The sequence below is a fragment of the Pseudopodoces humilis genome, chromosome 1, assembly GCF_049639895.1.
Source record: "Pseudopodoces humilis isolate 2021_Gansu_Grassland_sample_001 chromosome 1, ASM4963989v1, whole genome shotgun sequence".
Taxonomy (NCBI): Eukaryota; Metazoa; Chordata; class Aves; order Passeriformes; family Paridae; genus Pseudopodoces; species Pseudopodoces humilis.
This window is the reverse complement of record NC_142200.1, coordinates 37,178,691-37,193,078: the sequence shown is the minus strand read 5'-3', so window position 1 is coordinate 37,193,078 and position 14,388 is coordinate 37,178,691. Positions and strand designations below refer to the sequence as shown.

The 14,388-nt window shown below is 38.5% G+C and overlaps 1 protein-coding gene across 1 annotated transcript; it reads left to right on the top strand.

Annotated features, from left to right (window-relative positions):
- Positions 1 to 499: 499 nt before the first annotated feature.
- On the top strand, positions 500 to 14,107 carry UBXN2B (UBX domain protein 2B). Its single transcript, XM_014253791.2, has 9 exons — positions 500 to 625; positions 3,095 to 3,195; positions 4,757 to 4,828; positions 6,302 to 6,461; positions 7,935 to 8,012; positions 9,336 to 9,445; positions 9,901 to 10,038; positions 10,172 to 10,333; positions 12,450 to 14,107. The coding sequence occupies exons 1-9, from the start codon at positions 500 to 502 to the stop codon at positions 12,610 to 12,612; spliced, it is 1,110 nt and encodes a 369-aa protein (XP_014109266.2). The 3' UTR covers positions 12,613 to 14,107.
- The last annotated feature ends 281 nt before the right edge of the window (positions 14,108 to 14,388 follow it).

The window sequence follows — 14,388 nt, the reverse complement described above, 5'->3', positions numbered from 1 at the left end:
CCAGGGAGGTGGCAGAGTCACCGTCCCTGGAGGTGTTTAAGGAAGGGCTGGATGTGCCACTCAGTGCCATGGTCTAGTTGACATGTTGGTGTTTGGTCACAGGTTGGACTCGATTTCAGCCTATTTGATTCTGTGATACATAATTCTGGCAGTGGGCGACTGCAACCACCAACTCTTTGACCACCAACTCAGTGGACCCCATCCTCACATGGATGGAAGAAATGCACCTGCAGACTAAGCAGCATGAGAAACAAGACGTCCAACCAGCAAGCAGGGCTTTGAGTACCGATAGACAAGCTATACAATTCGCCACGAATGAACGCTAATAGCTTTGTTTGCCGAACTGCATAAGCACTGTAAAGTTGTGACGACCGGAGCAGCGGCCTCCGGCGGGCCTCGGGCCGGTACGGCGGGCACGGCGCGGCCCCTCCCGTTGCCATGGCGGCCGCCCCGTGGCGCTGGCCCCGCCCCGCCCGGCCCTCGCCACCGCCTCCACAAGATGGCGGACGGCGGGGCAGCGCCCGCGCAGCCCGACGGGGATGTGCCCGCGGGTCCGGCTGCCGGCGGCCGCAGGGACCGGCAGCCCCGGAGCGGCGCCCGCCCGCCTAGCGCCCGGGATTTGCAGGTGAGAGGGCGGAGGTGCCGCCCCGCTCCCGGGGCGGGGCCGTCCAGGCCGGGCCGAGCGCCGCGTCCCCTCGGGGGCGCCCCAGGCCTTCCCTCGGGCCGCCCCTGAGGGGAGCGGGCGGTGTGCGGGTGCCCCGCCGGGACTGCCCCGACGTGCCCTCTGGGCCTAGCCGGCTTTTTTGCCTTTAGCTCCCACGCCCCTTTTGAGGCTGGGAAGGGGAGGATGCCTCTGGAAGAGCACTAGGCCCTTTAGGGAACGGCGTGTGCTCAGTTGTCCGGGGAACGGGAAGGACTCTCCCGACACTTCACTAACTGGGTTTTAACTGCCCTTTAAGTTATTGCAGGGCCGTTGCATTTCCTGATTATTTGATACAAATGTGTTGTCCCGTATGAAAATGTCAGCCTCTGCCGATGTGATGTAAGACTAAGGACAAGATCTTTTCCCAGGTGTGTGTGGGAAAAGTAGAGTGTGATCACAAATGTAATTCAGCATTACTACTTAAATGCTTAATTACAAACCCTTTTAGCGGTATTTTTTTTTTTTGCACGCAGTTTGACACCTTATGAAGGTTCAAAATCCTTTAGCAAGAAATTGATTGGAAAACAGGTGAAACTTAGTAACTGAAACTGTCCCTGTTCTATTTGATTATACATAATTAACAGAGAAAGATGAGTATAGTTTATTTCTTGGTTACTATTTGGAATTTTCATATGTTTTTCTTAAGATTAATTTTGCTGCAATCATAGGATGCTTTGAGTTGGAAGGGATCTTAAAGATCATCTAGTTCCAGCCCTATGCCATGGACAGGGACACCTTCCTCTAGACCAGGTTGCTCAGAACCCTATCCAACCTGGCCTTGAATACTCCCAGGGATGGGGTATCCACAGCTTCTCTGGGAAATCTGTTCTGATGCCTCACTACCCTCTGAGTAAAGAATTTCTTCCTAATATCTAAGCTAAATATCTCTGCTCTTGTAGTTTGAAACCATTCTGCCTTGTCCTATCACTATCTACCCATGTAAAAAGTCGCTCTCCCTCTTTTTTCTAAGCCCCACTTAAGTACAGAAAGACCCCAGTGAGATCTCTCTGGAGCCTTCTCTTCTCCAGTGTTACTGTTGTGTTATTCGCCGGGATTGCTTTAATACTGCTAATATTACTGTTTAATAATTAAAATTGTTAATATTACTGTTTAATAGGTAATATTAACACTAATAAACTCTGTGTTAATACTTTTGGATCATAAGGTCTTGGTAAGCTAAAGCAGACTGGCATTTTGGCTAGATACTTACTGCTAAAGTGTTAAACCCCAAGGAAGTACTCTCCTGGGTCTGTACTTGATTTGTGGTGCCACGACATGAGATGGGGTATGAGGAAAGCACAGAAGCCTGGTCATGCCCTTCTGTGCTCCCTCAGCATCCCTCATCCCTTGGATTTGGGATGGTACGGGGTATGTTGTCTATGACTTACCCATCAGCTTTATGTATCTGAAAGGTATTTTCTTCTGTTCTCAGATGGAATAGAGGCCTTCAGCAGGGGTTTTTTTTTTTTACTGTTTTTTCTCCACTTAATTTTCTTAATGGATATAATTCCTGATATTTATTTTTTCCCTGCAGAAAATACCTCATAATATTATAAAAACAACAAAAAATAGAGATTAACACTCTGTATTCATACCAGCATGTTTTCAAGGACAGATGATATTTCATTTTATTTTAATGTGTATCCCCTTTACATAAAACTGTAATGAAATTGTAGCCTAATACCTTTTCTGATGTGTATGAAAATGTCAATGTCAGTTGCACAGAGTGAGCAGAGTGGTTTGGGAAAAACTAAGGATGATTTGACGAAGTAGAATCTTATTCAAGACAAAAGAAAGATTGCTGAAATGACATTGCAGGTCCTTTGCATAACTTCCTGAGAATGAACTTGCCAGTGATATGGCAGCATTTTGGGAGTCTTTGCGGGAAAAGTTGTTGGGCTTTGTGTAAGTATTTGTGGAGTGATGCCTTGAATTCAAGCCAGCAAGACTGAATTTGTTCTTCATCCCAGTACAAGCTTATTTGAATTATGTTTTTTGCATATCTATGTAAAGTGTTTGTAAAATTTATTATTTGCTTGTATCAGAGGGTTAGGTTGCTGCTTCAGTTCGTTACCATTAATGAGCTGATGCTTAATATCTCTGTGCGTATTTACTCTTGTGACTCTGAATCTAATACAGGTTCTTTGTAGCTGGTGAAGCAGTGGAAACCAAAGGATAGCAGAGTACAAGTTCTAAGTCATAATGGCACTTATGTGTAGTTTGGCTTTTTTTCATAAAGCACAAAGGAAGTTGAATTTTAGTTGGGGTTCCTCATGTTGATGTTTCTAATTTTCTGGAGAGATGCATATTACACATTAATTTTTGTCTTATTTCTATTCTATATGTAGTTCTAGAGTTACAAACTTACAAAAAGAGTTCTGTTTCCTACAGCTGGCCTTGGCAGAGTTATATGAAGATGAAGCTAAAAGACAGTCATTGTGTTCTGACAAGCCAACAGCTACAAAGATCAGTACCCCAAAGGTATCACAGAGGTAAGATGTATTTTGTTTTTCAGAAATGCATGGATAGGTGTTTTATTAGCTCACAAAATTTTGTCATTCCTGCTTGATCCCCTCCTTGTATTAAAAGCAAGCTACAGCAATTCATAATCAAAAATTGTGAATCCCTGCAATAATTGTTGTTGTCTGTCTTCTCAGAATGCTTTTAAAATTTATTTAGGAGCCTTTTTGCCAATTGGTATTCCAGGTGTTCTAAAACACTTTAAACCCACTTCACGTTAGAAAAGCAAAATGCTATAAGCAAAATGCTGTGCTGCTCTCTTTTAACACAGACATAATTTGGAAATTTGCTGTATCAGAAAATTACTACAGTTCTTTGCTTCTTCAAAATTCAGTAAACCAGCAGTTTGTGTGAAACTTGGCAAGTGAGCTGCTTTCAGTGTTGTATTTACGACAGTGATTGATGAGACAAGTAGTGATTCTGAAAATTATTAGTGGGTTCCCTAGTAGGTTCCTGTGGGGTGACAGAAATAAGAAGGGCTTCTTAATGAATTTATCTGGGTTGGGCAGGTGGAAGGAAAGATGTGTATATTTCAGTCCAGCTTTTGCTAAAACACTGCTAAACTGCAGTGTTTGCAGTTCATATAACATTTGAAGATTCAGCATACTCTTGGATTTGTTTTTTTTTATAAAAGTATCTTGCCATTTTTAAATTAATCTTTAAATAAAGTAATTTAAAGAAGGGAAGTGTTTATAAAACACAAAAGTGTTTATAATACCGACAGTGATGCCATAAAAAATCTTGTGTATGGCTTGTTTTTGAATCACTGCTGCCAATATGGATCTCTGTGTTAAAGGAGGTCAAACAACAGGAAAGATCTTAGTTACTTATGCTTCAAGTTCACTGCAAATGCAGATCTCTTCATGAAGAGAGATTTTAGCAGAGTATGTGACACTTGGAAGTATAGGGGTTTTGAGTGGTTTTTTTTGTTTTTTTCTGAAACCACCTAAGCTGCCTAACACAGAGCTAAATTTACAAACAAATAAAGCAAACAGCTCCATTTACAAATACATCTCATGAAGTTAAAACTTCCCACTCCAAATCAAAGAAGAAGCTGCAGTACCCTGTCTCAAATACTTTGGTGTGATAGTTGGCAAATACTAGTTATTTGTTGGCATTCATACTGGACTCTGTGCGAGAAGGAAGAGATGAATTAGTAGACATCAGTTTGCTCTCAGATGAGAGCAATGCATTAATCACATGGAAACAGTGTTGCTCTTCTGTGCTAGAAAAAAAATAGTTCAGTTGGAACAGACCTATAGAGACCATCCAGTCCAACTGTTAATGCAAAATGACTCTGCCATACATATTTCCTTTCCTCCTTGTTCACTGAGAAGCATTCATGGCTGTGTACTTTGGCAAAAAAAACCCAAACTAAAACAAACCCCAAAAACCAAGCAACCAAACAAAACCCCCAAAACCAGAAAACACAGCTCGATATTCTTAGTTTCTGAACAATAAGTTGTTTCAGAAGTTAGATACAAAGTTTATGCACCAGTCATTTTCAAATGTTTTCTTTTATTCTCTTGACAGTCTTAAACTGGATTCTCTTAAAAGGTTGAGAAAACCAGAGAGAAGCATGAGCGATGACAAAGAAAACCAAAGGTATTTCTAAAACAAAACAAAAACATAATTTAACAATTGTGAAAGTAATTGGGGTTTGTGTTCCCTCATGTTCTTTCAAAATGCATGTGAGCTAAGTCTGTCCCACAAACAGCTAGGGGGCTTATTAGAGTGTTAGCTGTACACTGGTGTTGTAAAATTATATTTAGCAGAACCTGGCTGGAGTGATGTAGGACCTGTAGATGCCTTAACTTGTATGGTCATAAAAGTTGTAACTTACTCTTGTACTCAAAAACATTTTTGTCTTTCTAAATATCCTGAGTTGTTCTGTGTATCTATTGCTCAAGTATTTAAGTATTTCCTTTCTTTCTTGAATAGAAATTTTGATAAGAATTCCTGTTTCATATCCTTATCACTATTCTTTTAAATCTAATAATTAAAAATATTCCATATAAATTGGAGTAATAAACACAGATTTATGTACAAAGGAGACATGTTACTCAGGGACTGACAATTATGTGGCATTATAAAAACAGTATGATTGTACAGTACCGTCATACCCAATACTCTTTTCTGGTAACTGTAAAATACACAACACATTATGAAAGCATTGGTCTGAGAGACAATTTCACATGAATTAATTGATTTGCCTTACTCCAAGAGGTTAAGTGTAAAAGTTGAGGAAAGTGGAAAGTACTTATTGGTTATTAAAGCTCCCTGTAATCATTTGGGCAAAACATTCAGGTTTGCTGGATTTTGATTTATATACAGATTTTTTTACAGCATCTATTCCAACGGTATTTAGAGATTGTAGTGCCTTTCTCAAGATAATTCTTGAGGAATATCTTGATCTTCAGCATCAAACAGATACAGTTTTGAACAGAATTATTTGTAGTTTAACATTTTGTTTTCAAGAGCTAGTAATGGTGCTATGAAGAAAAAAACCCACAAATTAGCTTGCACAACAGTTTCTTGAGGTTTTAAAATGTCTTGAAAGGTTAATTATTTTAAAATTTCTGTTCCTGGTACTGTTTGGAATAGATGTATACTAGATCTTTGAATTAAAAAATCAAATTGTGGTACTGTTCAGGTTTTCCAATAACAGTTTCATACTTGTTCTGATAAGGTGGTGTTAGCTGTGAATTTATATTCTAGTCCAGGCACAATCCCATGCACAGGACACCCCTGAGGAAATCAGTCTTTTTGGGAGTAGGTGACAGCCACATAAGATATCCAGCTTCATCAGGACTGGGTTCACTTAAAACTTACAGCCTTGCCCTCTGATCTTTGAGATCTGTTCCAGAAGTTGCCTTGGTTCTTTGTTAGTCAAGTATCTTTGATATAATGCTGCTTGGATTGTTAAGATGGTTGGAACCAAGTAGAACATTTATCAGAATGAAAAGGTTTTGTGCCAAATTTGTCTTTTTGTTCACTATTTTTTTTTTTTGGATGGAAAGAGAAAAATTGTGCTTGTTATTTAAAGCATTATTGCTTATGTGCCTTACTATTCTTAAGATTTTATTCAGGTGACTCAGAATATAGAGGATTACAGATTTCTGGGGCTTCTAATAATCCAAGTAAAATTGTTGCTGAACTCTTCAAGGAAGCAAAAGAACATGGGGCTGTCCCATTAGATGAAGCCTCAAGAGCATCTGGTGATTTCAGTAAAGCCAAGGTAAAAGTTAAGAAATATGTTGATCTCTCTTTACATCTGAAATTCATCAAACCACAGGATACCAAGGACAGCAAGTGCCTCTCTCTGTGATTTGCAAATAGCAGATTTGCTCAACACAGTCTTATATTGCCAGTGTTCAAATAGCTTGCTCTAGAAAATAAAGAGAAAGAACCGCACAATTTCAGGGGAAATCATTAGAAATCGTCATGAACTTGAATTATATGCTTTGTTTTTAATTACAATTGATTAAATAAGAAACCAGACTAAGTTTGCATACCAAATCTTACCTGTAGAATTGCTCATGGAGAATTGTATTCAGCAGTTGAGTGTCCAGATGGAAGTTGGTGACAAGGTATCCATAAAGGGACCAGTACTGTTTAATGTCTTCATCAGTAACACAGACAGTGGGGTCGAGACACCAGGCTGAGTGTTGCAGTTGATGTGCCTGAGGTCTTGGATGCCATCCAGAGGAATCTGGACAAGGTTAAGAAGTAGGCTCATGGGAACCTCTTGATGTCAACAATGCCAGATGCAGGATCCTGCATCTGCATCAGGGCAACCCCCAGCATCAGCACAGGCTGGAGGATGAAGTGATTGAGAGCAATTCTGGGGAAGGACTTGTGGGTACTGGTAGATGAAAAGCTGGACATGACCCAGCAATGTGCATTCACAGCCCAGAAAGCAAATCATGTACTGGGCTGCATCACAAGAATGCAGGAAGGAGATGTGAGGAAGGAGATGCTGCCCCTCTACTCCAGTCTGGTGAGAGCCCACCTTGAGTGCTTCAACCACCTCTGGGATCCACAGCACAAGAAGGGCATGGGTCTGTTAGAATAAGTCCAGAGGAAAGCCACAAAAATAATCAGAGGGATGGAGCATCTCTCCTATGAGGAAAGGCTGAGAGAGGTGGGATTGTTCGGCCTGGAGGAGACAAGGATCTGGGAAGACATTATTACAGCCTTCCAGTACTTAAATGGCGCCTTTAAGAAAGATGGGGATAGACTTTTTAACAGGCCCTGTTTTGGTAGGACAAGGGGTAAAGGTTTTAAACCCCAAAAGAGGGTAGATTCACACTAGATATAAGAGAGAATTTTTTTACAATGAATGTGGTAAAACACTGGAACAAGTTGCTCAGGGAGGTGGTGCATGCCCCGTTTCTGGAAGCATTCAAGTTTGTGACATTTAAAGGTCTCTTCCAACCTGAAGTATTCTATGATTCTTATGTATGGAAAAACTGTACAGAACAGAAGCTGAAATGTGTCACAAAGCTTGCTTAGCCTTACTGTGCCTACTAGATATAATTTTCCACACAGAAAATGCATGATAGAACAGTACCTTTATCACTTTTTATCACAGAAGCAAGCTTGTGGGTGACTTTTTTTCTTTTTTTTTGTTTGCACCTAGGTAAGAATTTTAATAAACTGTTTCAGATAATTATTTTATAAGCTTTTTTTTTCTTTGTATTTTTTTCAGTCATTTTCTGGTGGTGGATACAGATTGGGTGACTCATCACAAAAGCACTCTGAATACATATATGGAGAAAACCAGGATGTAAGTAAAATTCATAGCAGAAATCAGAACCTCCAACAGAGGCCTGCATAATCATGTTTATAGCTTAAAATGGCAGTATTATTGTAACTATGTCTGTGAGGAAAAAATAATATCTAAATATTATCTATGTGTTCAGTAGAAATTGTTGAAGTTTCTAAAGAGATGCTTATTGAATACCCCTAAGGCCTCCATTATGGAGCTGTCAGATGTAAATTACTTTAAAATTCATAGCACACCTCATTTTCAGTTACTTTCCACCAGGTGTTGTCTTGGATCCTCTTAGCTATGCTAACATATTAATCCTTTTAGGAATTGATTCTTGTTATGGCTTGCAAAGCAGCCCATCTCAAACTGGAGGGCATGGATGTATTCTAGGGAAGGTGAAGCAGCAGGTTAGAGGCCTTTCTTTCCTATCACTTCAAAAGCAGGATGTGAAGGAGAGGGTGGGGAGAAACACTCTGCATTTTGCTATTTTTGTGAATGGCTAAAGGAAATTTTCAGCTTGTCTAGATACAAATGCGAAGGCCAAGGGCTGTGGTTCTGGCTAGGGGGTGCTGTCATGCCACACATGGAGCTGCTGCCTTCTATCCTTCAGTAATCCTTCTATCCCAAGTAACAGCTGGCTATACCCAGCCAGAATCTGGTTGGAGTGGGCTTTCCATAACTGGGAGCATAAATCATTTTCTAAGGGAAGGCCAGTTATACTGGCTGAGGAAGCCTAATTTTGCTGGATGGCAAAGCATTTAGAAGGAAGAGAGGTTTTGAAGTTCTGAAGCTAGAAGGCCTTGGCTGGACCTTTCATGTAGGATGTAGCAAAATAAGAAGGGAGCAAAAGAGGCTGGTTTCCAGGATTCTTAGCATTTGAACTAAATGGAGCTACTTTCAGCTTTGTTGGAGCTCAGCATGTAGTAGTTTGAGAAAAGTGTAGGTTTTGCTGTAACTGATGTATCAGCAGTAATTTTTAATTTTATGGTTTATTTCTTAATTTCTCAATAAAAATGTTTACTGCTTTTGAAAGTAATTGTAACACTGCACCCTCTCTGTATCATACTTTATGTCATGGATAGCAAATTAAGAGTTTCTTTTTCCTGAGGTAGGAAAGTGGTCTAGAAGAAGATAGTAGTCTGTAACTATTGGGCTTTTTCAAAACTAATCTAACAATGACAGTTACAGTACAATGTATTGTTCTTACTTTGTCATTTGCCTTCTCTTTTGTGGTCTTGTACAAAATCTGTTTAGTGTAGATCAAAATTTCTCTAACTAGTCTCTACAAAATTGTGCTACCTTATTTGTCTTCACTTTTTTATTTGTTTTGCTTCATAGGTTCAGATTTTGCTGAAGCTGTGGAGGAATGGATTCAGTTTAGATGACGGCGAGTTGAGATCCTATTCAGATCCAACAAATGCTCAATTTCTTGAGTCTGTTAAAAGAGGGTAAGTTAAGATGACAACTTTTTTGAGGTATGCCTTTGAAGTGAAGTGACGAAAAATCCTTTCTTCGTACACTTATTAAAAGCTCCAGACTTTGCCTGAACCAATAAAATGTAGTCTGTCACCAGATGCATGAGGCACTTAAAAATTTGGAATACTTTGGTTCCTTCACTGGTTTAACTCTGAATGGTAATTGTTACAATAGCTTTTATATTCACATTTTTTTCCTAGCTCGTTCAACAATTCAGCTGTCAGTATGTTCTAGGTTTTGACTGTTAGTTCACTGATTTTTTCTTTTAGGATGAAATCAATTCATAAAACAATTGAATGTGACTTTCAAAGTATATATAATACAAATATTGACTCATACTGTGTGTGTAGTTTTTGAATGATTTATTTTGCAGTTCAGAATGTAATTGAAAGTATAATTATTGTAATGTATTATTTTTGTAATTAAGGGAAATTCCTTTGGAACTGCAGCGACTTGTGCATGGTGGCCAGGTAAATTTGGATATGGAAGATCACCAAGAACAAGAATATGTGAAGCCCAGACTGCGATTCAAAGCTTTCAGTGGTGAAGGGCAAAAACTTGGAAGGTGAAAAAAAGCTAGATCTGTTCTGTGCTCTGTATTCATATGCTGTTTCATTCCTGTGACTGAAAATTTCAGATTGCTTTGTCATGGTTCCATTAGTAACATCTGGTTTGATTCTTTTTTTGCAATCCTATAGCCTTACACCTGAAATAGTCAGCACACCTTCTTCCCCAGAAGAGGAGGAGAAATCCATTCTTAATGCGCCTGTTCTGATTGATGATTCCATGCCAGCAACTAAAATTCAAATTAGATTAGCAGATGGAAGCCGGTTAATACAAAGATTTAATCAAACACACAGGTAAATTGATTCTGAATCAACAAAGGTAACAGTAACTATTTCAGTAAATCTGTGTTTTGTCATTAAATGAGTTTCAGCAAGACATCAAAAAGAGGGATATACCAGCCTTGCCGAAATGTATAGTTGTGTCGCTTTCATTACATGGGTATATGATAAACTGACAGTCAAAAATTCTGTACTTGGAAACACAATATACTTAACTGCAACTTCTATACAAACTTTGATAACCAATTATGTCCTTTGATTTTTTTTTAAGGACGCAGTACAAGTTGTAACTGTTCCCAGGATAACTGAAATCTGTATAGCCCGTCTACATAGTCATGCCAGTCCTGGGCCCTCCTTGGGAGGACCAGGGAGATGACGTGGGAAACACACTGAAAGTATTTTATTGCAAAATGTGGAGTATAGTCTCAATTGGAATATAGTCCACACTATGGGCAGAGAAATCCTGTGGCCCATAATCAAGAATTCCAGCTTTCTACCTTGTTATACTCGAGGTTGTGACAAAACATGATACAAGCTGTAAGTGTAGACTGCAGCCCATATGCAGAAGGGAACATAGACACTTCATGCTCATTTGCAATTCCAGCATATGAGTTGGACATGATGCTGAAAACCAACTTCTGTTTTGGATGGTCATCTCCTAAGAATTGGCAGTGTGTGAACTTGATGAAGGTTTTCGGTTTGTTAGTAGCTTTGCTGATTGGAGCTTGGCACCAGTTTTATTGACATTGAGGCAGTACCATAAATGGTGTTGGCCAACCCCATTTATTTGCCTAAGAGGTTGTGTTAGTGCAAGGTTCTGCAAAGCTCTGCTCTCCACTGCTGAGAGATCTTTGGGCAGAGGGCAGAGATTTGGGAAGCAGTTCCACCCATGCTGAAGCACTGTTAAAGCCAGCTTTAGTTTGAAATCTGTACAGTTGAGTTAGAACATGGCTGCAACTTCAATCCTGACTTGGAGATGGTGTTAGCAGGGACCCAATTCCATGTTAATATTGTTACATGGAGAGCTCATCTGTTTCCTTTTTTTCCCCCTGGCTCAGAATAAGGACAAAGTGTAGTTTTCTTTACCTGACTAGACACAGACCACAGTGAGGAAATTTTAGCTGAGATGCCAATAGGGAGGAAGATACAGCAGTATTTTTTGATAGTTTAGACCTAATAATATATTCTGAGGATACAGGCCCAGATCCTTTCTTCACAGCACCTGCTGAGAAGTGACTGAGACAAACCATGGGGCTTATTGGGAGCCTCTTGTAGCTGAGTTGTGTGTTCTTCTGTCTGCATGGAAGGGCATAAACTTGCCAGTAACATCTGTAACAACCTAGACTGAGTTGACAGGAGCTTGTTTAGTTATTATTAACTTTTTCTTGACTCTGAATCTTTGTGGTTATCTTTGCCATATATATGATCAAAATCAGCTTCTAAAGTGCATTACTTATGTCACAGGCCTTGAAGACTGATAGAAAGCTGAAATCCCTGCTTATTTGGCTACAGTAAATTTGCCAACTTATTAATTACAAAAGATCTCCACATATTTATTCTCAGCTTAATGTCTTAATAGAAGAACCTCAAATTTCAGTATTTTATCTCTAAAATACTATTTTTTTTATCCATGTCATATAAAATTAAATTATTATTGTTGTACTGTTTATGTGACTGTTTTACTAGCTATTGTTCAGAAGTTCACTGTGAAGTGAAAGTAGGGGAAACCTCTTGCTATTGAAGTGCATTAATAATTCCTCTCTGCTTTCTTTTCACTGTGACCATATATTTTAAGATTTTTTCCTCCATTAATAATTTACCTTTCCGGAATATACTAATTAATAATGAAATTTTTGACAGTGATGTTGAAATTACTTGATTTCATGTATTAGGTGTCAGTTTACAATACAGTTCCATGTTACAAATTTTGTTCCTGTATATATATAATTTTTTTTAATGCAAGAACCAAAAAATTATAGGCTACAACCATTAGTCATCTGGATCAAAGAGAAATGTGAAATCTAGAATTTACGTAGTGGTTTAGTCTGCTTGATGGTTTGGTGTTCTCTGATCATCTTAATGTTCAGAGATGGAGTCATATGGAGTTTTCATGTCCGTATCCTTTTTACAGGATTAAGCACATTCGAGATTTCATTATCCAGTCCCGTCCAGCTTTTGCAACAACGGATTTTGTTCTTGTGACTACCTTTCCAAATAAAGAGCTAACAGATGAAAGCCTGACACTACAAGAAGCAGATATACTTAACACTGTGATTCTTCAGCAATTAAAGTAATCTTGTGGTTGTTGTACAATATGGGGGCCCTGCTGTACTGTCACACTATATGTTTCCAACAGATGAAAGAAAGGAGATATCAGTGTCTTTTATTTCCTCTTTTCCAGGGGTCATATTTTTGGATTTCATGTCTTCCAGCTATAACATATCTAACTTTTTTTATTTTAATTTCTCAACATTCTTCAGCCTTTTTTCAGTGTTAAAATTAAGGTTCTGTATGTTAGTATGTTTCAACCCACATCTTATACTAAATGTGAAATGAGATAGGACTTTGTGACTCATTATTTTGATGGGGGTGGGGAAAGAAGCATTTTTCTGAAGGGGGCAGTATCTTTCATACAGTTGGTAAGATTTGCACTATGGAAATGTTCTATGCTGCATTGACAAACAGCCATTTAAAAACTTAGACTGTAGGTTATGTTTACCTTGCAAACTGTATTAAGGTGTTCTTTTTAATAGGTTTACAGATAATTAATGCCCTAATATAATTTTTGTACGTTCTATTTGTAGTGTTTCATGGTGTAGCATAATATTTATATTCTAGTTTATATGTCATTTTCCCTGTATTGTTGCTCGTATAAGTGAATCAGTTCAGGAGATGCAAACCTCAGTTGTTGCACACTATAATAGAATGTTCTTACTTGTATTCTAGTTGTACTACTTGTGATGAAAATATGAATTTTTTTCTTCTTGAAAGTTGGAAAAATGTGAGACCACTGTCATCTGGCTAAATTATGTGATTTAGAGGAGGCCTGTGGTCATTTTGAATCTGAATATGCAGTTGTACCCTGTGCTGCAACGTGATTCTTTACACAACCAATTACTTAAACAACCCCAAACAAAAATACACTGAGGTGCACAAACACAGAACTGGTCTACTTTTGTGCATGCAAATGGCAGCATAAACATGTTAATTGGTGACATATTTTTTACCTGAATTTCAGTTCTTTATATTTGGAATTTTGGCCAAAGGCATTTTGTAGTATTCACTGGGGATTTGGTTGTGCAGCTTTCACTTTGCTTGTTTGGAAGCTGTATAACTAAAGCCCTTCATCTTTGAAATTATATATTTTTTCAGAAAACCTGCCCCAACGCTGCAGTAAGCGAGTAGGAGTCTTATGTTGGGGGAAACCGGCTGCTGTGCTTTAGTAGTATGCAGTTTTTTAGTATTTTTGGATTTGTATTAGATGAGTGGATCACACTCTGAAGGAAAGTAGGTAGGCTGTATCTCTTGTACCAATGTGTGTTAAAAATTTCTGTTTTCCATGTTTATTTTGTTCTGAAAATATCAATACTTGTTTATTTATGTTAAGATTATAATTGCCTAGTATATTCTTATGTTTTTACCTCAAAGTAGATATTTGACTGAGTAGATTTTAAACATGCAACTGTATTTGAAGTATTTTGTTTTGCAGTCTGAATATCTGCATGACTTTAATCATAATTCATTTCATGTGCTAAGTAATTAAAGTTTTATGTTTAAGATCTCAGACAAGACTTCTTGTGTTATTCCAAATTTACGTTGTGATAAAGTGGTGATTGTGTTGTGTGCCAAATATTTAAGCCTAAACATAAAGGAATTGTCATGTACTATGCATGTACCTTATATGCAATATACTAACAATTGTTTATATAAATGCAAGGCCAAAGTCTGCGATATTGATTTTTGGCAGTCTGTGGTTTGGGCATATTTCAATTCAGAATATAGGTAAAGTTACATTGCTTATTACTTCTGAAGACCATTATTGATTAAGCAGTGACACATGAAGAAAAGGG

Excerpts from the sequence above, each read along its gene's own strand:
- UBXN2B (XM_014253791.2), top strand. The coding sequence starts at position 500 with ATGGCGGACGGCGGGGCAGCGCCCGCGCAGCCCGACGGGGATGTGCCC. Across the intron at positions 626-3,094 it reads CTAGCGCCCGGGATTTGCAG|CTGGCCTTGGCAGAGTTATA; the intron begins GTGAGAGGGCGG and ends TGTTTCCTACAG. Across the intron at positions 9,446-9,900 it reads CTTGAGTCTGTTAAAAGAGG|GGAAATTCCTTTGGAACTGC; the intron begins GTAAGTTAAGAT and ends TTTGTAATTAAG.